The sequence below is a fragment of the Barbus barbus genome (genome assembly GCF_936440315.1).
Source record: "Barbus barbus genome assembly, chromosome: 31".
Taxonomy (NCBI): Eukaryota; Metazoa; Chordata; class Actinopteri; order Cypriniformes; family Cyprinidae; genus Barbus; species Barbus barbus.
In genome coordinates this window covers 21908855-21933367 of record NC_136759.1, presented here as the reverse complement: position 1 = coordinate 21933367, position 24513 = coordinate 21908855, and the positions used below count along the sequence as shown (strand labels likewise).

Here is a 24513-nt window from a genome sequence, read left to right as displayed (position 1 = left end):
TAAATCCCAGTTTCGAAAAATTGACAGTTATGACTGGTTTTGTGGTCCAGGGTCACATATATATTTGATACATTTTTGAGAGATTTTATAAATAAATAATTTAAAGACTCACAGGTTTCTGGTGTTTTGAAGAAGCTCAACAAACAAAATATGTCTTATGAAACTACATTTATAGAGACTCAAGTGATCTGGAGTTGGTCATATGTTTGGTTGGCTCTGGGTTCGGCAGTAAATGAAAGCCTTCGAGACACATCCTTCAAGACGTTAGAGCATTCAATCATTGAACCACAACACCACAAGTCACAATAACCCAAAGTCACAAGCAATCAGAGTACAATAATATTCAGTTTGTGATTCTTAGCTGGATAGGACAGGAAACACATCTTTTGACAATATGACTATTAATCATGAGCTTATGCTGATGTTTTATTCTTTTACATGGAGCATTCGTCGTACTGTAAATAGATGCTTCATCTAGTAAATTATGAGAAAAAAAAATCTGAAAAATGTAATTTTGTTTTATTTACCTACAGTTAGGAAGTTCCTAAAACGTCCAACGTTCAGGAACACAGCAGGTGAGCTGGATTAATGCTTTTGTTTGAGTTCAAACAAGTCTACATTGAAAAATGGTTTTGTGGCTTTCACTCCCACTTCCCCTCTACCCAGCATGCAAAGATGCATGAATAAATATGGTTGTCGTTTTTGACTATTTTACATTTTCCTAAAATACATTTCTTAGAGGAAACATGGGATAAAGCTCACAATAACAAATAAGTTAAATCTAAAAGGGAACAATTTACACAGAATTTGCATGTTTTAAATCAAGTTCGGTATGTTGTAGAGTTTTTATCAATATTCAGTTAATCTCAACACAACATGTCACTTTATCATATCACTTTATCATATTATATATATATATATATATATATATATATATATATTATTTTTTTTATTTTTTTTTTGGTTTGTTAGATAATTTGTTAGTTGTTAGATATGTTGAATATGTTTGTTTGATAATATGTTTTAATAAATGTAAAAAAATTATAATAAATGTAATTTATAATTAACATACAGGATTGTTTATAATAAGTCAGAGATGGACTTTACTACTACTTTACTAGACTAGCTGGTATAACATATACACTCACCTAAAGGATTATTAGGAACACCTGTTCAATTTCTCATTAATGCAATTATCTAATCAACCAATCACATGGCAGTTGCTTCAATGCATTTAGGGGTGTGGTCCTGGTCAAGACAATCTCCTGAACTCCAAACTGAATGTCAGAATGGGAAAGAAAGGTGATTTAAGCAATTTTGAGCATGGCATGGTTGTTGGTGCCAGACGGGCCGGTCTGAGTATTTCACAATCTGCTCAGTTACTGGGATTTTCACGCACAACCATTTCTAGGGTTTACAAAGAATGGTGTGAAAAGGGAAAAACATCCAGTATGCGGCAGTCCTGTGGGCGAAAATGCCTTGTTGATGCTAGAGGTCAGAGGAGAATGGGCCGACTGATTCAAGCTGATAGAAGAGCAACTTTGACTGAAATAACCACTCGTTACAACCGAGGTATGCAGCAAAGCATTTGTGAAGCCACAACACGCACAACCTTAAGGCGGATGGGCTACAACAGCAGAAGACCCCACCGGGTACCACTCATCTCCACTACAAATAGGAAAAAGAGGCTACAATTTGCACGAGCTCACCAAAATTGTACGGTTGAAGACTGGAAAAATGTTGCCTGGTCTGATGAGTCTCGATTTCTGTTGAGACATTCAGATGGTAGAGTCAGAATTTGGCGTAAACAGAATGAGAACATGGATCCATCATGCCTTGTTACCACTGTGCAGGCTGGTGGTGGTGGTGTAATGGTGTGGGGGATGTTTTCTTGGCACACTTTAGGCCCCTTAGTGCCAATTGGGCATCGTTTAAATGCCACGGCCTACCTGAGCATTGTTTCTGACCATGTCATCCCTTTATGACCACCATGTACCCATCCTCTGATGGCTACTTCCAGCAGGATAATGCACCATGTCACAAAGCTCGAATCCTTTCAAATTGGTTTCTTGAACATGACAATGAGTTCACTGTACTAAAATGGCCCCCACAGTCACCAGATCTCAACCCAATAGAGCATCTTTGGGATGTGGTGGAACGGGAGCTTCGTGCCCTGGATGTGCATCCCACAAATCTCCATCAACTGCAAGATGCTATCCTATCAATATGGGCCAACATTTGTAAAGAATGCTTTCAGCACCTTGTTGAATCAATGCCACGTAGAATTAAGGCAGTTCTGAAGGCGAAAGGGGGTCAAACACAGTATTAGTATGGTGTTCCTAATAATCCTTTAGGTGAGTGTGTATATATATATATATATATATATATATATATATATGACGTATGTTGCCGAAGCATTTAAATTGATGGATTATAATTGCTGGAAGTCCCGCTTTTCCTAATTAGTAATTACCATCTTTAATCCATCTCTGAATTCTCCTCGTCTCTTGATTATCTGAGCTGAAGGAATTAAAGGCCACCAACACATATATATATATATATATATATATATATATATATATATATATATATATATATATATATATATATATATATTTTTTTTTTTTTTTTCATTTATTTAAATATTTATTTATTTACATAATAATATTTAAATAATGATTATAAAATAATTATGGTTGCACTATGGTTGGGTAAAAAAAATAACTAATATATATCACAATACTATATATCAAGAAACTGTTTTGTATTACATTGTATTAAGTTTTTTTTTTATTAAATTAGAGATGGTCCACTCTACCTGAAAAGACATTTGTCTGAAGTGCATGATTTCAAAATATTTATACCTTCCAAATAACACATTCTATGAACTGAATTCGAATGAAATATTACAGCTTGACCTTACAGTTAACTAGGGTAATTAAAACAACAACATCTGTGTATCAAAACTACATCTTTAACAAAAAGTGTCCAACTTCACTTTTTACAGTGTATGATCTAAATACATCTTGTTTCTCCTTTCCTAATTAAGGCTGTAATTATAGTGTATCGCTTATGAACAGCTCATCCATATATTCCTCAGACCAAAGGGAGCCAGATGAGCTCATGATAACTAATACCGGTGGTATTTTAATAATTTATTATTAAGAAAATGACTGGTTTGAAGGCCTGAAGACACAAACAGGAAAGCCTCGATGAATTCAGCCATGCAAGAGTATTCATTTCACATCAGCTATCTGTGTATTATGGGTTGTGGTGCAATGAAAACCAGTGATACATAAATCTGTCCTGACTGCATCATTGACCTGAGCTATAAGGCACCCCGCTTTTCATCAAACTCTCTCCATAAGTTACTTACATAACAAAAAACTGCAATCAAAATCTTCCTGTGGAACATGGGCACTCCCAAATACATGTGAAGTTATGAACAACTTTCCAAGAGCTTGAGAGAGAGTTATTCTTGGATAAAAGCAGAACCAATGCTTACGAAGTTGGGCTATTAAATCTTGACCTTTTCCCAAAGGAGTTTTGGATCAATAATCTTGACAATGGTTTGTGCAATTTATCACCGGGCTTGTACTCAATGGTTCTATCTTGGGCCTGGTTGAATATCTGAGATCTATGAATAACCATGATAACGCGGGTTTCATATGACCCTACTTGGTGTGCATAGACATGCTGATATTATTTGATTTTTATATTCCTCAGTTATTTTCAGAGGTTAGTGCAGCGAGTCTCAGGTATCATCGTGTTCTTCACTGACTCCAGTTCAGCACCTCTGGAGACTCAGTAATGTACAAGCTTACCTCATTATTGATCTCAATATTGATCAGTGCTTTCATGGTGGCCTTTAATTCCTTCAGCTCAGATAATCAAGAGACGAGGAGAATTCAAAGATGGATTAAAGATGGTAATTACTAATTAGGAAAAGCGGGACTTCCAACAATTATAATCCATTTAAATGCTTCGACAACATACGTCCAAGAACAGCAAACAGCCCAAGAATGCAAACCACAGCTAAATCATATTATAAGAAATATTCTGGGTTCAGTACAAGTTAAGGTCATCAGCATAATGTTGATTGCCATAAAATATTATTTTGGCTCATCCCTCATTTGCTTTTTCTAAAAAAAGCAAACTTCTTGTTACGGTTGTTTCAAAGAAAGTGAATGCGGATGTAAGAGCAGAAATGTGCAGCTAAGAATTTTAGAAAATCACTTACTGTACATTAATTTGGTTAAAAACTTATTAAAAGGGTTACAAAGCATTATCTGTGCTGTAAAGACATTCCCATCATTAATACAATCACCTTAAATAGAATCAATTTTGATGTATGGTGACCTTAAAGGGGGTTTCTTGGTTCAATAAATGTTATTGACAGCACAAATGACAGCACTTGAGGGATAAGCTTGAGGGATAAGCTATAGCTTTCCTGTAGCTCAAATAGTAGAGCATGACGCTAGCAACGCTAAAGTCATGGGTTCGATTCCCAGGTAAAGCAAGAGCTGATAAAAATGTAAAAACTGTAACTTGAATGCAATGTAAGACGCTTTGGATAAAAGCGTTTGCTAAATGCATAAATGTAAATGATAATGTTGATTAACACAAAACATAATTACCACTGGTCTCTGTTTTTTGAAACAGGGTTACATTAACAATGTTTCCATCCTTGTATTGATGTATGAACTCAACTGAGGCAGATCATTTTTTTTATTTGATAAGCAATGCATAACAAAAAACTGACTTTGCCTTAACAGATCACATTACATCTCAAATGTTCGTTTCTCAAATGTTGAAAAATATATATAATGGTATATAATTACCTCCCACACGTGCCTGTTTGTGTTCCCAAACATCAAGTATTTGCCTCCAAACGCAAGATAACAGACAGTATTTGTCATTGCCCTTCATATGTTTGCTCAGACGTGCAAGTCATTTATTGAAAAAAGTCACAGTGGCCTCCGCAATTGAAGCACCTTTCATTTTATCATTGATACTTTACACCCGTTTTACAGCAAGTGATGGTTTTGTTCACTTGAACACATGGAATGGAATTAATATATGTTTGTAATCTTACTGCATAATTGATGGTATTCCAAAAAAAAAAACAACAACAAACTTTTTTTTGATATTTTGTCTTATTTCATTGGCTTTTTTTTTTTGGAAGCACCTTACATTAAGAGTATGTGAATAATAATGTACTAATACAGTACCTGAATTAGATATTACTATAATATGAACTAATGATGAGTTAAGGCTTGTGCTATTGAAGAATCATAAGAATTCATGTGTGAATAACACCCATCTTGACTACATGTTTGTTATTGTATTTGCGTAAGTTTTCACACATTAATTTATATGACTCATGATGTAGTTAAGGATAGTTCTCGATTAGTACCTGCCTTAACTCATCTTTACCTCATATTAAAGTAATATGCAATTTTATTAGTACATGAATAATAATATACTGCTATTATAAAGTGTTACTGTTTCTTTAAGATTTCAAACAAAAAAAGCCCATTTGTGTCATACCCAAAAACGGTCAGAATGAGATGCTTGCAGGCACACATTTTGAGCAGCTCCATCTGTACACAGTTCAAGACTGAGCACATGGCCTAATATTAAATAAAATCAAAATCAATTCTTTTCTCATAACAGGAAGGGAAATTAAAGTAACTCTGTACAATAAAATGTGCAATTACTTCAGCCAGAACCAAAGTTTCAGGCCTCTGCTGGGGTTTTACAAACTCACTGGATGAAGGTCAAAGAGATCTCAAACCAACAGTCCATCTGTTTAACTTTGTGACATTTCTGCCTCTGCACACAATAATGAGTCACGCAGTAATGCAATGAGACTGATGAGTGCTATAGTTAACGATAAAAGCATATATGAGCCTAAACCTGAAATTCAAGGTCTACTGTATCTTTATTGAGCAAACACTTAGGCCTGACAGTTGCACAATAAATTAAATTCAGATGACAGAATGATCAAAGGCAGCGTGTCACTTCCTGCTCCGTGTGCTGCGGTAGATATCCCCAGCTTTGGCAAATGCCCACGAATAGGTTATTGTTAAAACTGCTCATATTACAGACACACATGGATGTTTCTTCTACTACAGGATCTTCTGCACTTTTAGAAAATAAACTCTCTTAAAACACACTCTTCACACACTCACTTGTTTAATTTATCCACTAATAATGTTCAACAGTTTATACAAGAGTTTTATACAGTTTTGGAAATGGAAATGGCAGTGGCGGAAATGATAAAAAGTCAATTTTCTGATCATTTACAGCTATGATACACACACACACACACACAAAATATATATATATATATACAAAAAAATGTTTTATAATTACAGATTTTATGTTTTATGATAGAGATTTTATAATTAAATTTGTAAATAGCTTAAATGTTTTATGATTACAGTTATCAACTTTGAAAAATGCAACAATTCCTGTATTAATTATTTTCATAATTCTAGATTGGACGTTAGGGCCTAGGAAAAACAAAAACAACCCCCCCCCCCCCCCCCCCCCAAAAAAAAACCCAGCAAAAACAAATAAAGCATGTAAAAAAATCTTCATGTAGCAATTAGAAAAAAGTTAAAATCTTTTAGTTTTAATGAAAATCAACCCCTGAAAATGAGTGTCTGGAGCTGAAAACCTCCTATGTATGTGGTTTTAAATATATAATATAATAATGTTCTAATAATATGTTTTGAATTGTGGTCAGACACTCATACTGTATACACCATATACATTGGCCCTTGTCTTCTACTGAATCATGTAAAATACATAAACCAGGTCATGTCTGATATTGAGACACAGTTCCTTCCTCCTTTATCTCCTTCTGCATGCAGGAAATGTCTGGCTGTACCTTGTGCTTGCTCTGAATGAAGACGTGCCGTGCAGTTTAATGTTACAAAGGTTATATACGACATCTGGGTTGGTGCAAATACATGTGATTCTGAGTCTGTGTGTATGGAAAGAAAATCACAATGGTTTGGTTGTGTAAACTATTTGTTTTGGATAAAGTATCTAGTGTTTTTTTTTCCAAGCGACAAACAGAGCATCTCATGAGACAAAAAGAATACTATTAGTGTCATCTTTTAATATACTGCAGAGACTGTATGCTGAAGTGTACAAAACGGCTGGGAGGAGCCGTTAAGAGAGAGAGCTTAAAGTGCGCTGTCAATTTAATGCATTAGGGCCAGATTTACTAAACAGGGCAAATTAGCGTGAGACTGTAATCCCATAGACGCGCTAATGGGAATGGAAAGTTCTGCGGGTAATTTCCTGACAATGCGCAAAAGAAAGAATACAGACGCAGCCAACACATTTCCAAAATGCAATCTACTAAGAGCGGTCCAAATTAGCAACTGTTGCAGCCATGTTAAGTGCAAAGTGGGTTAAGACATGCTTTTTTTGGCATATTAAATATTGGCACAAATAGCAGTAAATTGTCTACCGCTAAACCGTAGTAAATCACATTGAATGATTTATTTAAATACCTACCATAAATTTTGCATATAAAAGGAAAACTCTTACAAATGCATATGCAATAAGACCAGCCACAATGTCCATGCCTTTTCATCGCTATTTTTTAATTGTCTTGCAGTTTTTTTTTTTTTATGCCAAAATGGTTTTCGATGACACAAGCTGGCCCATAAACTGATTAATTATAAAAAAAATACAAAAAAATGGTCACACTTTATAGTAGGTGGCCTTAACTACTATGTACTTACATCAAAAAATAAGTACAATGTACTTATTGTGGTCATATTGTATTGCAAAACACTTTTACTGCTATTGAGGTGGATACGGGTAAGGTTAGGGACGGGTTAGGGTGGTATGGGTAGGTTTAAGGGTGGGTTAAGGTGTAAGGGATCGGTCAACAGTGTAATTATAAATGTAATTACAGAAATTAATTACAGATGTAATTACATGCAGGTATTTTTAAAAATACAAGTACAATGTAAAAACATGTATGTACACAATAAGTACACTGTATAAAATGATTAATTTAAATATAAGTAAGGCCACCTAATATAAAGTGGGACCATAAAAATGAACACATATAACAGTATTCCCTGACCACCATTTGGCAGCCTTAGTTATTACTTTCATTAGAAGGTTTCTAACAAAATCTTTATAAATCCTAATGCAAATATGAGCAAGCATCACTTATTAAAACACAAATAGTTAGGCTTATACACTTAAAATGATTTATATCCACAGCTTTCATGGTAGAAACATTTTAAGTGATTTTACTACGTGCAAAAACTGAAAAAAAAACTATTCTGAGAACTGAACTTGTCTACTCAGAAAACCCTGCCAATCTATTTTAAATTGGTGTAGAGAAAAAACACGCTTAGTCTAATCCAGTCTTCCAGGGTTGTCAAGTTTGTAACGTGCATCTAAATTAAAGACCAACAGCAACAACTGGTATTTGGGAAAACAATCCAAGAATAATAGCCTTTTTTGTTATGTAATAAATGTCCCAGCTCCCCCACAGCACATACACGCCCAGTGATTGCTACAGGCGACTCACAACCAAACCTCACCTTCAATGGGTTAAAGAAAGGTAAATACGTGCTGTTTCACTGCAGCTGGCTGATTTCTAAAATGCAGACTTCTTGTTTAGTCAATCATGTAAAATAAATGTGTTAGCATGAGGCAATTTAAAGGCAAAGAGTTTCTTTCTTATGGAGGTCTTTAACTCTGGGAGCTTAGACTAAACAACTGTGAATAATTTGCCACCAAATTGCAAAGATAGACTACATAACCTTTTAAAGCATACTCATTTGTTTAAAAAGGAATTACAGTTCAAGCATGGCTATTTCCAATCTACTGCATCCATTTATAATGATGACAAAGTCTGGGAAAGCGCTTTCACATGGACAGGGATGTACTGCAACAAAGACATCGGACATTATAATTTTAATAAGGTGCTGTTTTCCAGTGCCACAAGTGACATGGACTGTTCTTGATGTGACGAAGTTGACCAAAGTTAAATTTTAAGCAAATGGTTATTCTTATAACAATTTCTTATTGAGGTGGCAGTTGTGGCCTAATGGATAGAGAGTTGGACTTGTAACCCGAAGGTCGTGGGTTTGAGTCTTGGGTCCAGCAGGGATTGTAGGTGAGGGAGTGAATAACCAACACTCTCTCTAGACCCTTGAGCAAGGCACCGAAACCCCAACTGCTCCCCGGGTGTGTGTTCACTATACTGTGTGTACACTTGGATGGGTTAATGAGCACAAATTCTGAATATCATAAACCACTTCCCTTTCCCCCTTATTCTGCCTCGTCATCTGTCCTCTTTAATAAATGCCTTTTGTAGTGATGGGCGCTTTCAAAACACTGCTTAAAACATTTACGAATCTTTTGTTTTATATTTGTGGTTCGGAGTTTGTTTCAGAATTGCCAAGTCACATGGTTTTAGAAAATGAAGCTATGTTTCGAGCATTGATAGTTTCAAAATATTCACTAGATGACATTAATCTGGTAAAGCAATGAAAGAGTGTTAATGGTTTTTAACCAAAAATTGTGCCAGTTTTTTAATTAAGTAATGAATTTTAATACTTGCAGTGTATAACAGAATAATGTATAAAGCATTTGCAAGCATTTTGTAAAAGGCATAATTCTACATGTTTGGCTTGAGTTTTTGTTGCATTTACACCGTTTTAACCAGCTGGAGTTTTAAATGATTCGAAACAATGAATCATTTGGCGAGCAAACGGTTCAGTTGATTCAAAGTTTAGAAAAGTAAAGTTTCTCCCCTTTTTTCACCAACCTGATGTTGTTCGACATCAAGAAAAAGGAACTTAAACTAGCATTGCTCACAAGACTCTTCTGTGGTTTTAAATGTACATGCCACAATATTGCCAACTATTGGACTATGAGCGTTGTAACGCCTCACAAGACAGAAAGATCTCCTAAACGCTGTTGGTTTTTTCACTCAAGAGAAAATGAGAACTCATACCACTACATACCATACTCTGGTCTGGACCGTTATATTAAAGGAAAGCACTTGACCCATAAAATTAAGAGGACCAGAACCTTTGTAAAATCAGTTTTTGGAAAAGTAAAACAGGCTGGAAAACAGAGATTTAGCTTTGAACTAGAACAATTCAGAGTGATATAAAAGTCCCATACTCACAGTCAGCGGCAAGGAGCAAATGACGAAGATGAAGGTCATGCAGGCCAGCAGCAGTAAGTGGTCCATTTCTTCCTCTCCCTGTCCAAACCAGGTGCTCAGCCTCCTCTTTCGTCCAGCCGACAGCACCGATCCCCGACGCGACAGCTGGCTCCTGTGCATGCGGCATAGGCTGACGATGACCGAACCGTTGCATAAGAACACAACGGCGATGAGCAGCGCCATAAGCACGGAGTAGGACAGCGAGAAGGTCAGCGTTCTCCTCTCCTCATCCTCACCTTCTCCTTCTGCCTCCATCTTGATGAAGCACCACGTGCCTGGGCAGTACTGCTTGTGCCGTCCGTATCCAAAGAACGGCAGCAAGCAGAACATGAAGGTAAAGAGATAGATAAGGACGAGGACGATCTTGGCGATGCTGCGTCGCACGTGTTTAGAGTAGAAATACGGGTGACTGATGGCGAGGCACCGCTCCACCGCCATTGCACACAGTATGAGCATAGAGGCCAAGCCGAAGAACGTCATGGCGAAGGCGAAGAGTCCACACAGCCACCAGTCTCCCGTAAGACCCACCAGGGATTTTCTTTGGGCATAGCAAATGAAAACCGGTGGACTGAGTAAACATGTTCCCAGCAGATCTGTCAAAGCCAAGCCTGTCACGAGAATGCAGAAGACTGAAGACTTGGTGCGACGCTCTTTCTGGTGGACTCCCAGGATAGCCAAAGCCATCAGGTTGCCAACCACCCCAGCGATGAACATCACAGCGCTCATCACCGGATTCCCGTTCACATCGATATTGGTAATGTTCTCGCATGATTTGTTTGAAAGCATGATCAGACAGTCCCGCCCTTGAACCCTGACCCCAGGCACAGGGGTCGGGCAACGGCAACTTTGTCTATCGTGAAAAACTTGCAGTTCCTTTTCTTTGAGGATCTGTAAAAGCAGCAAGCATTTCTTAAGAATCAATATATCTGTCACAGACCTCACCCACAGTTGCTTAATGACCACTTGAAGTGCCCAATGAACTCTTTTCTTTTTCTGTGTAGATGTACTTCATATTAAAACTGGAAATTGAGGCAGCACATATTGTTCATTGTTTTAAATAGCCTGTATGCTTTAGTTTGCCTCAGCTATTTACTTTTTACACAGAGGGGGATCCTCATTGTAGAAAGCATTTGTTTGGACAAAAATTTGGATATTCAAATATTTTATTTGACTGAATAAACCTCAGAACGTTCTGTTGCAAAAACAAAATACATTTTAATAGTCATCTCAGGTAGAAACCGCTCCTTGAGGTAACAACTGCACAATTTCTCTTTTAGAGTACGTGTTGATTTTTATCTACAGCATATTTTTTTGTATGTGATGTGCAGTGAGGAGCAAATGGGATTTTAAAGGATTTTCTTTTTCATTCAAATCTGAAGTAAAAACATATTTGGACTGTGCACTATTTCTAGGTCACTAATAATATAAATATTATTGAGTATGGATCATACTCAAATCAAGCTGAAGAACATTATCGTGAGGTTTTATGCAAACTTGTGGAGCTAAAGTTTAAATCATTAAAGCAAAAAAATACTCAATTCTTCAGTTGAACTTTTCACTCAAACTGCTTTGCTGATAATGCCGTTTGTAAGTAATTGTTTAAAAATGTCACTTTTAAAGACCAAAGTACAATCAGATGTTTTAGAGACTCAAATAAGTGCAATATTTGAATGGTGTTAATTTTTTACACGTTTGTCATGTTTTATGTATTATTTTATTATTTAATATCACGGTGTATTACGGATGTTCCTTTGCTGAACAACTGAATCAAACTGCAGTTATTTCACATTCACTAAGCTGTCATGACAGTAAAGCATCAATATTGAATCACAAGACAGTACGCACCTGTCCACGGAGCGTCCATCACTGCTGCGCACGGCCATTCCTCCCCACCACAACACTCACTGACCAACATAGATGGATTATTTCAGTCACTCCGAACATAATATTTCAAAGCGAAGTCGATATTGCTAGGTCTTCGGGGTTCCGTTTCTTCAGTAGAATTCTCTCGTTTAATTCATAAACAGTTGTTAGTTGAGTTATTAGTCTATCCAGTTCTGGCCAAACACCAGTTTTACGCGCAAAACAATTTTGGATTACAGCTCATTGCGCGTAAAGCTAAACAACACTGTAAGAAACGCGCTGACTCTCTTCACTCCTTCCGCTCGTTGTGAAGGTAGATTGGTAAATCTACTATTAAGACTTCCCTCCTGTGGTTGATAAAGTAGCCGTGAGAAAAAAATAGGAGGGGCTTCTGACAACTTCGTTCCTCCTCACTTATGCAACGTCTGAATGATCTGCATAACACAGATTGTTAAGAATAATGTGCATTTAGTAAAAATAAATACATAAATAAATAAAAAATAAAATATTTAAGTTTTACTTTAGAATTTACATAATGGTGATGCATCATCCAATATAGGCTATTATTAAAAATTAAATGAAATTGTGTACAATTTAGTTTTTATAGCACAAAATTTAAAATAAGATCATTCTATTTTCAAAAATATATAATAATATGCTTTCACAATAATTTTAAATATACATTATTAGGTGAAGTGAATGTAAAACGATGTATCTATGAATGTATAAATCTATCTATCTATCTATCTATCTATCTATCTATCTATCTATCTATCTATCTATCTATCTATCTATCATCTATCTATCTATCTATCTATCTATCTATCTATCTATCTATCTATCTATCTATCTATCTATCTATCATCTATCTATCTATCTATCTATCTATCGTTCTATCTATCTATCGTTCTATCTATCTATCTATCTATCTATCTATCTATCTATCTATCTATCTATCTATCTATCTATCTATCTATCTATCTATCTATCTATCTATCTATCGTTCTATCGTTCTATCTCTGTTGTTCTGTCATTCTATCTATCTATCTATCTATCTATCTATCTATCTATCTATCTATCTATCTATCTATCTATCTATCTATCTATCTATCTATCTATCGTTCTATCTCTGTTGTTCTATCTATCTATCTATCTATCTATCTATCTATCTATCTATCTATCTATCTATCTATCTATCTATCTATCTATCTATCTATCTATCGTTCTATCGTTCTATCTATCTATCGTTCTATCTCTGTTGTTCTGTCATTCTATCTATCTATCTATCTATCTATCTATCTATCTATCTATCTATCTATCTATCTATCTATCTATCTATCTATCTATCTATCTATCTATCTATCTATCTATCTATCTATCTCTGTTGTTCTATCTATCTATCTATCTATCTATCTATCGTTCTATCTCTGTCATTCTATCTATCTATCTATCTATCTATCTATCTATCTATCTATCTATCTATCTATCTATCTATCTATCTATCTATCTATCTATCTATCTATCTATCTATCTATCTATCTATCTATCTATCTATCTATCTATCGTTCTACCTATCTATCGTTCTATCTCTGTTGTTCTGTCATTCTATCTATCTATCTATCTATCTATCTATCTATCTATCTATCTATCTATCTATCTATCTATCTATCCATCCATCCATCCATCCATCCATCCATCCATCCATCCATCCATCCATCCATCCATCCATCCATCCATCCATCCATCCATCTACCTATCTTTCTATATGTCTGTCTGTCTGTGTGTGTGTCTGTCCATCTGTCTGTCTGTCTGTGTGTCTGTCTGTCTGTCAGTTAGTTAGTTTGTTTGTTGTATGTATATACACACACACACACACACACACACACATATATATATATATATATATATATATGTTTTCTGCTGTGATATCAAGCTTGTTTTCAATGGAACCATAATTTTTAAGAGTGTATAAGAGGCATGAAAATGTTTCCCTCAACCTTACTAAGATTTATGTCCAAACTGATTTAATGGACTTGTGCTAACTAAATTATGCAGAAGGAGATCTGCAAAAATAACTTTGGTCAGACTGCGGTCAAAAATCAAATGAACTCTAACTCACATGCTTTCTATAACTGTCAATAGACAGCATGCAGACTGTATTATCATTCATTAATGCAAATGAAAACAACTCAAAGTCTGAAATGAGATAATGTTTGGGTGCATCTGTTGTCACTAAGCTATTGTGTGTGTGTGTGTGTGTGTGTGTGTACAGAGTTTATATATTTGAGTTGCCTAGGCTGTTAATTGTTGCTGTCCAGCAGTATGCATTATGAATATTTGAGAAGTAGCCTGGAGCCATGAAAAATAACTACACAGCACTTTTCTAAAGGAAACAAATATAATTCTTACTTAATGGCCTGCGTTATCAGTCCATCCCAAACACTTACATGTGTTACAGATTTCCTGAGAGTACTGGTATCATATTCTCTTGTCCACGTTGATGTCGCCTTCAGATACAAAAGTAGAAAATTACTTCCGACATAAATCTTCTATTTTTGTGTGCTAAAGTGTCATATATGTATATATTATATTATGTATATTCATTCAACATCCCTTGTGAACAGTGTGCTTCAAATGTGAAAAGTATATTTAAAAAATTGTTCTTGCAGGTACTATGATATTTATGGAATGAAAGGCCACTTAAGTGCATTTAAAGAGAGTTCACGTTCATAACTATGTTTCTTAACAGGCTTAGTACACTTTTAAAAAGTCCACTTTGAACAAATGTCAAATTAAATGTTTTACTTTAAAGCCTTTTGTTGCATTTAAAGAAGTACTCTTATTTTAATTTGGTCACTGACATACTAAAGCATATGTTAAGTTCTTGATTATAATTTGATATATTATATTACATTATATATTATGTTTGATATTAAATTTAAAGTTAATATTTTTAAATGTACTAAACTGCAACTTCATTGTTACAAATATGTAATTACAAATATATTCAAATACATGATAGCAAAAATGGCATTATATTATATTTTAGTTTAGCATAAATGATTGCCAGTACATTTAACCATGCACTTAATGATATTTCAAAGACAACAGAATTATGAAATTAAATATGTGTCTCAGTCATACTTGAATGGGTCAAAAAAGCAGACTTTAGTTCTGTTAAATGTAACAAAATGTGACAAATGTAACATTAAATGTAACAAAGTTTTATCTGTGTATTGTTATATAACTTTTCCCTTCGCATTGTAGTTCAAAAACATCTGTTGAAGCACATCTGTTTAGATCATATGTGTCTATCGTCTGAGTCACTTTCAGGTGCTGATTACACGTTGTCTTTCGCTGTAGGCCTGTCTGTTCAAACCCGACAGACTCGTGGCTGGAATTTCATCTTGTCATACTCTAAACACTGCCGTTCAGATGACTGTTGCTGCCAGACTGCTCTCAGCAAAGCACACACACATTTTGAGTGGTTATGATTGATCCCTGAGGAATTTATAGTGAGTATATGTTAATCAAACACATTTTTATTGGAAACATTAAAAGTTTTCAGGTGGAAAACAGGCTGATGATGAATTCAGACAGGCTGCATCATTTTTAACGTTGCATTACCGGAGCATGCAGGCTTCATAAACTAAAACACTGTGGGCATTTTAAATAAACAGAAGAGCAGCAGTCAGCACTTTGTGCCTCATGACTCTAAAAGCTCTGATAGGATCCTGGGAAACATTAAATATTACAGTAAATATCCCATTCATTCTGAAGTGTTGCAATCTCACGCTATATCACTATCAATCTCTCCAGGGTGTTTGTTTAAACAAATGCAAGACGGTTAATATTTTAAACTTCATAACATAAGCATAGCAGCTCACAAACAATGGCAGATGGCTCTACTATTCTCAGCGTTTAATACATGGTGAGCATTAAGGTCAGTCAAGTCACCTTTATTTTTATAGCACTTTATTTCAAAGCAACTTCATGGTATTCAGCAGGAAAGTAACAAAATCATTGAGGCAGATCCAAAATTGTACAATAAAGCTGCTTTAGCACAACCCGGTCTCATCCCAAGTCGTCACATATTGACGCTTGGTTTTGGCGTCGCTTTTTGACGCTGAAGGAACCCCTTTAGCGTCACTTTTCGACGTGAAGGGAAGCATAATTTTTCGGCGTCGATATGCTAACGCGCTATTGGGAATTTTATCGTCATAATAAGGTTGCCATTATTGCATATATGTAGGGGTGTGATTTTTGAATGTAAACAGTCAAAATAGTGACTTACCCAACCCCTGCCCCTAAACCTACCATCTGTGAAGAAAACGCAAGATATAGGAGGCAGATGCAAGTACTGCCATAATTTATTGAAAAATTATTAATATACGCCAAGTGTTTCCTATTTAAAAAAATTACCTTCCCTTCACGTCGAAAAGTGACGCTAAAGGGGTACCTTGACCGTCAAAAAGCGACGCAAAAACCAAGCGTCAATATGTGACGAGTTGGGATGAGACTGTGTTATTTAGCAAGACAATAGTGTCAGTATTCAGTTCAGTGACTGTGTTCATTATCATTCATTATCAAACAAGATCAACTCAGCTGTGAGCCGCTCTAGACAGCAGTGTGGTTACTTAGCTCAGTGATGATTCAGCTCAGTTCAATAACAGCTGTGACTCTGATCTTGTTACTCTGGTCTTAGTGGTCACATGTAAACATAATGTTTTGATATAGGCCTATTTTCTGTTCAGTATAGTCAGATTTATTTTAGATCTAGTTTGACTGAAGCTCAGCTGCACAAGCATCAACACTGTCAATCTCCAGCCACGGTAAGGAAATGCAATAGGTCAGAAGTTCAATACAAAAATCCAATGTTGTTATGTGTGAGTCATTGAATCATTCATTCAACTGAATCATTTAACAACACTGAGGGGATTGTTTACATGACACCATTTTCAACCAAATATGAGACTTTTTATGCATATTGTCCATTCATTTACATGACAGTGCTTTTATGCCGCCTGAAAATGAGAACTTTTAACAACTTGTTTCAAAGTGCAAGTGTTTAAAGCCAATATCGTTATCATCTCTGTGTAAACTACAATAGAGCAAATTTGTGAAAACAGTGACATCGTGCACATATCGTGGCATCATTTATGTATTCCATGTTTTCAGTCTATAGTTGAGCAGGAGTAGTCTTTCTTTACAAAGTGACCGCCATCTACTGGCCTGGCATGCATAAAAGTTTTCACGGATCTACATAACGTATGTGAATGGGGATCGTTTTGATAATGTTGTTGTCTGTATACAAAACTTTTTAAAAACGCTTTCTGTTTTTAGTACATCGCTATTGTGTGTACTCTGATTCTTTCAAAAACATAACAGCATTACACGGTTCATTCTACTGTGGAATTATTTTCACTGGCGAGGCAAAAACAGACAAAAACTGATTTCAGAATATTCTATGAACACTCAGGCAGAACAGTGTCAGTCATAAGGTGCAGTTGGTTATGATAGATCGATGCCTTGCATATGCACAATTCAAATTTAGCTCTGAATATACCGTCAGTTAATGGAGCTCGCCAACAAATGCCTGAAAGCAGACGCAAATCGATGCTCGTTTGAGTGAATGATTGTCACTTTTTTAAGTTGAGATCTAGAGAAGCTAAAGAGTTGCAGATGCCTGAGAGAGATGCAGTATTTAGCAGGTTAAATATCTAGAACTGTCTGTGACTCCAAATCATGCCATGTGTAATGTGTTTTGACTGGAAATGACAGTTAGTGTGGAAAAAAAAAAAAAAAAAACAGTAATCCAATGACTTTGAAACTAGTTTGTGGGCAGCACTGCACTTTCCATCAGACAGGAATAACATTTGAGGTATTTATTTATTAAATGCATGAGGTTTTTATTAAAATGGTGAAATAAAGCTTTATAGCTTCTGAATATTCAGTCTTTTTTGCAATCATAATTTCTGTCACCCCTTCTCTGAAGAGTCTCACCAGACACCACTACAAGATTGAAAGGTAAATACTTTTAAGGTGACCTATCTGTCAGTTCACCCAGACAGTATCTTTCTAAATATCTGAAGTTTAATCTGTTTAAACAGTATGGGAATGTTTGGAGTAAATGGTGTGTAGGAAATTCCAGTGTATCTTGTTGTCTGGATTTCCTTTTTTCTTGTGTGTGAGTAAAGTAAAAAAATAAATAATAAAATCTTATGATCATGAAAAGGGAGAGAGAGCAGGACTGCAACCGTATCTGGCATCCTTCCACGACTCTTCCTTGATCCGATCTTATGGACTGACACACCAGATTCCAGTTTGCCTGGTAACCACCACCAGAAAACTACAGCTATAAACCGAATATAGGGAACCTCACAATTAACCTTAATGCACAAAGATAATGACTTGATCTCAGGACTTTCATCTCAGCACTTCAAAAAATCTGGGATTAGGCAGTCAGCCTCTTCAGGAATATGGCTTCACCTTAAAGTCTTTATGGAACTGTTTCTTTTTGGACAGAATAGTAAGCTCAAAGTAGATTTGGAAAAGCAGATATGAGAGTAAGTCTCCCTCAGTAGGGAAAAAATTATGCCACTGTATTAGTAACACACTCAAGGCAAAAATCACCTATAAATGTGTCCCATAAACTCTTAGTTTTGGTCAGACATGCTTCTTTTGCTTTATAGCTTCATTTAGGTCATGAGGTGCAGATTAATGGAAGATTTTTTAGGATGCATATTTATTTATTACAATAAATATGACATTTTCTTGTGCTGAGTATTAAATTTAGCTAAACCATATAGGTATTTTCTCTTAAAAAGTGGTTGAGAAATCTATCAGAAAACAAGAATAATGCTATTGTAATTAAAATTCCACAGTGAACAATATGATTTATTACTCAGTTTTGTCTGAAATTGGCTTTTTTGAAAACGTGCATTATCTCATTCACTGAAACTGTTAACTCCCTTCAAATCAATTCAAAACAGATTTAGTAAATGAATCAGAGATCAGTCTCATTGTTTGGAAATGTGTAGAGTGCCAATAAAAAATATCACTGTCAATGACACAACAATCCAGATTGTTCTTTCTTTTATATGTGTCCAACTTGAAACGCAGTTAATGGAAAGAATATAACAGGGATGAAAGTATAAGTCATTATTCTTCCTTTCTAATAGATTAGCATGCTGTTTTGCTCCATCTCACATGAAACTTAAAATATTCAATGTGAAATTCAAAGTATGTGTTGTTAAAATAATTAAAAAAAGATGAATCTTATTAAAATGATTTGTTTTAGCAAAAGCCAATTTTAATTTTAAATGAGCTTTTAGGCCCACCCAAAAGAGCCCAGTCTCATGAAAATGCGTGTAATCAGTAGGCTACGCCAAATAAAAACGAAAACTGTGGTACTGATACGCAAAAATGGACTTTGGCGTATATATGTGATACGAACGTGTTTGGCGTGCATATGATAGGCCTACGCAGTTTTCGCGTACGAAATTTGTTGGCGTGCATATGATACACAGTTTTCGCGTGCATATGATACGAAATTTGTTGGCGTGCATATGATGCATAGTTTTCGCTGCATATGATATGAAATTTGTTGGCGTGCATATGATATGTAGTTTTCGTTTGCATATGATACGAAATTTGTTGGCGTGCATATGATACGCAGTTTTCGTTTGCATATGATACGAAATTTGTTGGCGTGCATATGATATGTAGTTTTCGTTTGCATATGATACGAAATTTGTTGGCGTGCATATTATACGCAGTTCTCACATGCATATGATACGAAATTTGTTGCCGTGCATATGATATGTAGTTTTCGTTTGCATATGATACAAAATTTGTTGGCGTGCATATGATACGCAGTTTTCGCGTGCATATGATACGAAATTTGTTGCCGTGCATATGATACGCAGTTTCCACGTGCATATGATAGGCCTACGTAGTTTTCGCGTACATATGATACAAAATTTGTTGCCGTGCATATGATACGCAGTTTTCGCGTGCATATGATACAAAATTTGTTGCCGTGCATATGATAGGCTACGCAGTTTTCGCGTACATATGATCGAAATTTGTTGGCGTGCATATGATACATAGTTTTCGCGTACGTATGATATGAAATTTGTTGGCGTGCATATGATACGAAATTTGTTGGTGTGCATATGATACGCAGGTTTTGCGTACATATGATACGAAATTTGTTGCCGTGCATATGATACGTAGTTTTCGCGTAGCCTACATATGATATGAAATTAGTTGGCATGCATATGATACGCAGTTTTCGCGTGCATATGATACGGAATTTGTTGGCATGCATATGATACGCAGTTTTCGCGTGCATATGATACGGAATTTGTTGGTGTGCATATGATACGCAGTTTTCGCATACATATGATACGAAATTTGTTGGCGTGCATATGATACGAAATTTGTTGGGGTGCATATGATACGCAGGTTTTGATGAAGAAGAAATTAGTTTTTGAGTTTTGTACAGAATTTCTTTAACATGTAGCATTTATAAAATAGATGTTTATTTTAACAATTTAAATTTCCTGATTTTTCAAACAATTTGTGTAAATACAAAAATGGGCATGACATATGCTATTTAATGCTTTATGTTAACATTATTTTGGGGGTCAACTATAATGCAGAAGATGCAATTATGAGAGACTTGTTTGTTTCCAAGCATTTGGCATCTCTCTTAATGTCCACTCAAAGCTTGCATGTATAATCTGAGGAATTCAGAGGACAAAAATGATCGACTGGGTCAGAGGAGGATAACGCTTACAGGCCAAATATGTTTCAGCATTTTGGAAACATTGTAAACAAATTCCTATTTCATTTGGGTTAATAAATCCAAATATGGATGCGTGTTGGTTTGAGGACATGTATTGGGTCAGTAAAATCTGAGAATCTGTGAATGATGAACAGAGCATCTAGCCTCATGCATGTTTGTGGAAACATGATTTCATTTCAAAGTGATATTGATTTACAGGGTAAATCTGGATTGACGCTCGGTCTGGAACGGCAGAGTGAAGGTATAATTCAAAACGGATCTCACTGAGCACTTAATGCAGGACATGCACTTGACGTGTCAGAACTTGTGCATGCAGTGACTGTTATAGCTGGCCAGCTGCTTTAACATTATCACAGCCTGTTAACAGTTTTTAATACATATTGTATTTATTTTACAGTCACATTCTACAGGATTTTTTATTGTTTGTATAGAAAATGCGAAGCTTAGGGGCAAAGCTGTTTCTATTTAACCTTTTCTTTTTCTTTATAATATACATACTGTACTGTAATATGACTCAGAAAGTTAAGCAAATCAAAAGTCATTTATTTTCATGTACTGAATTTTGTCGTCTGTAATCATCTGCAGATGACATACTGGAGTTGTTTGTCACACAGGAATTGCTTCCCGCCACATCATTTGATTTATGAAAATCTGATTTGATTCATTTCACATGTGTATAACCTGTCAAGTGTAAAGTTATTGAAAATGAAAATCTTGCCCTCTGCCTTGGCTTTATTAGAAGACAAAAAAAGAAAGTAGAGTGTTCGGTTCCATTCTGAATGTTAATATCGTTCTCATCTGTATTACAGCATATAGTATGCAGAGGTAAGACGGTCCATTTGATCCTGAAACATTACTGAACCAAGATGGCTATGAGTTGCTCTCACAATCAACGGGCAGAAAACGTCTTAGGTTACTTGTGTAACCCTAGTTCCTCGAGGGAACGAGACGCTGCGTCAATGACGCTTTGGGGAACGCCAACAGCGTAACCGGCTCTGAATACCAATCAAATCTGTCCAGAAATGGGAAGGGATGTCACGGGCGAGGTGACGTAATGACCAGCTGGTACAAAAGCACGTGCGGTGAAACCGGCATCAGCTTATAGAATGAAGCAAGCGCTGGCAGGGATGCCGGAAGTGTGGCTCCGTGACGCAGCGTCTCGTTCCCTCGAGGAACTAGGGTTACACAAGTAACCTAAGACGTTCCTCTTCAGGAACTCGAGCTGTGTCAACGACGCTTTGGGGAACGAGATACCAACGGCTCCAAACTTCCGCACCCCTGCCCTGTGTGTCCAAAGAGGCGCACAGCTAGGGCAAGAGAACGGAAGAGACTGGAGTGGCTCGCATGTCCAGGCCAAGGATCTGACTAAGGTCAGAGGCGTGGACCAACCCGCAGCGTTGCAGATGTCCTGAATAGGGACAACTGCGAGAAAGGCCTTGGAGGCCGCCACACTCCTAGTGGAATGAGCCCTGACTCCCATCGGCGAGGGGAGGTCAGAAGACTCATAAGCCATGTGAATGGCATCCACAATCCACCGACTGAGAAGGACCGTAGCACACTAGCAACTGGTCCGACCTTCTCCACATGGCAGCTCTGTGGACGTACGCGTCCAGTGCTCGCACTGGACACATGCGGTTTAGCTTCAGCTGGTCAGGCTCCCGAAAGGGAGGAGGACTAAGCCTCAGTGCACCACGGAGGAAACATGTAACTAGGGGTTGTGCGCCCACTGTCAATCCACCAAGAGGGGTGTGGTAAGCAGAAATTGCCGCCACATAGACCTTCAAGGTGGAGTGGGCTAACCCTGCGGAGAGTCGAGCCTGCAGGAACTCCAGCACTGTACCTACTGGGCAGTTAACTGGGTCGAGCTGGCGATCTCCGCACCATGAAGTGAAGAGTCTCCACTTCAGGGCATACAGTTTCCTCGTAGAGGGAGCTCCGGACTGGAGAATGGTCTCAACAACCTCGGTTGAGAGACCAGAGGCTATCAGCTGTGCCCCCTCAGGGGCCACACCCACAGCTTCTATAACTCCAGGCAGGGGTGCACAAGGGTGCCTCCTGCCTATGAGAGGAGATCCCTCCTGACTGGAATCTCCCATGGAGAGCCGTCGAGGAGGAAAATCAGGTCCGAGAACTATACTCGGCCCGGCCAGAACGGGGCTACCAATAGCAGCCGGTGTCCGTCCCGGCGCACTCTCTCCAGAACTCCGGGGAGCAGAGCAATCGGGGGAAAGGCATAAAGACGAAGCCTCGGCCACGTCTGTACCACGGCATCCAGCCCCTCGGAGCTGGATGACGTAGAGAGTACCAGAGGGGACATTGCGCTGCCCGAGTAGCGAAGAGGTCCACCTGAGCCTGGCCAACCACTCTCTAGATCTGCTTCCCCACCTCGGTGTGAAGCATTCATTCCCCGGATAACAGCCCCTGCCTCGACAGGGTGTCTGCTCCCCATGAGGTACTAACTCAGATGCTCAGAAGGGAGCGGCATGCTCAAGGTGACCCTCTAAGTTGAGGGGAGCAATGCTAGCTCTACCAAGGCAGATCTCTGGAGAGCGGAGCACTTAACTCTCTGCATGAGAGGGAACTCAAGACACTCAGAAGGGAGCGGCATGCTCAAAGGTGACCCTCAAAGTTGAGGGGAGCAATGCCAGCTCGACCAACCAGGAGAGCTAGGCCTCATAGCCCACACAAGGATCTGGTGTGCCAGCCTGTACAGGGGGCGCGAACCGCAGACCTCCTTGGTGGTTGCTATAAGAGACCACCGATGTGTTGTCGGCTTGCGAACTAACACATGGCAACCTCTTAGGTCTAGGAGAAGTACTTCAGAGCCTGAAATACGGCCAGCATCTCGAGCCTGTTGAAGTGCCAGGCGAGATGATGACCCCTCCACCGACCGTGGGCAGGGTGGCCACTCATGACCGCTCCCCAACCGGTGAGGGATGTGTCCGTCGCTAGCGTACGCGGCGACAAGGAGCTCCCAACACCAGGCCCTGGGACAAGAACCAAGGTTGTCTCCACATGTCCAAGGCACGTAGGCACCGCCGCGTGACCTTGATCATGCGAAGCGGGTTTCCCCTCGGGGAGAACCCCTTGGTCTTGAGCCACCACTGTAGGGGTCTCATGTACAGCAGGCCAAAAGGTATCCCGTTGGACGCAGCTGCCACCAGACCCAGCAGTATCTAAACTGCTTGACAGTGAGTGACTGGCCTTCTTTCACCCTCCTGACTTTCGTGAGGATTGACTCGATCCGAGCAGGAGACATACGTGCCTGCACCGTGGTCAAATCCCCACCACCCCCAGATAAGTGGTTCTCTGTAATGGAGAAAGCACACTTTCCTTGGGGTTCAGTCTTAACCCCATCACTTTTAAGTGAGCGAGAACAACACCTCAATGTTGAGCCGCCCTCCGCTCTGAGCGAGAATCACCCAAGGTCGATGTAATTGAGTATGCGGGCGCCCCGTAGCTAACGCGGCGCCCACACACTCGTAAAAGTGTGGGGTGAGAGTGCTAGGCCGAAGGGAAGTACCCGATATTGGTAAGCTTTTGCCCCCAAAAGCAAACCTCAGGAACTTCCTGTGAGTGGGAAGGACGGAGACATGGAAGTATGCGTCTTTTAGAT

The 24513-nt window shown here is 37.9% G+C and overlaps 1 protein-coding gene across 1 annotated transcript in view; it reads right to left on the bottom strand.

Moving 5' to 3' along the window:
• LOC306851490 (prostacyclin receptor-like) overlaps positions 1-12420 on the bottom strand; it is a 41901-nt gene extending 29481 nt beyond the window's left edge. The window contains exons 1-2 of the mRNA XM_079387768.1: positions 12068-12420; positions 10184-11110 (exon numbers count right to left, since the gene is read on the bottom strand). Coding sequence (XP_079243894.1) covers positions 10184-11008 — 825 coding nt within the window. The 5' untranslated portion in view covers positions 11009-11110; positions 12068-12420. The remainder of the gene's footprint in view (positions 1-10183; positions 11111-12067) is intronic.
• Between the last annotated feature and the right edge of the window lie 12093 nt (positions 12421-24513).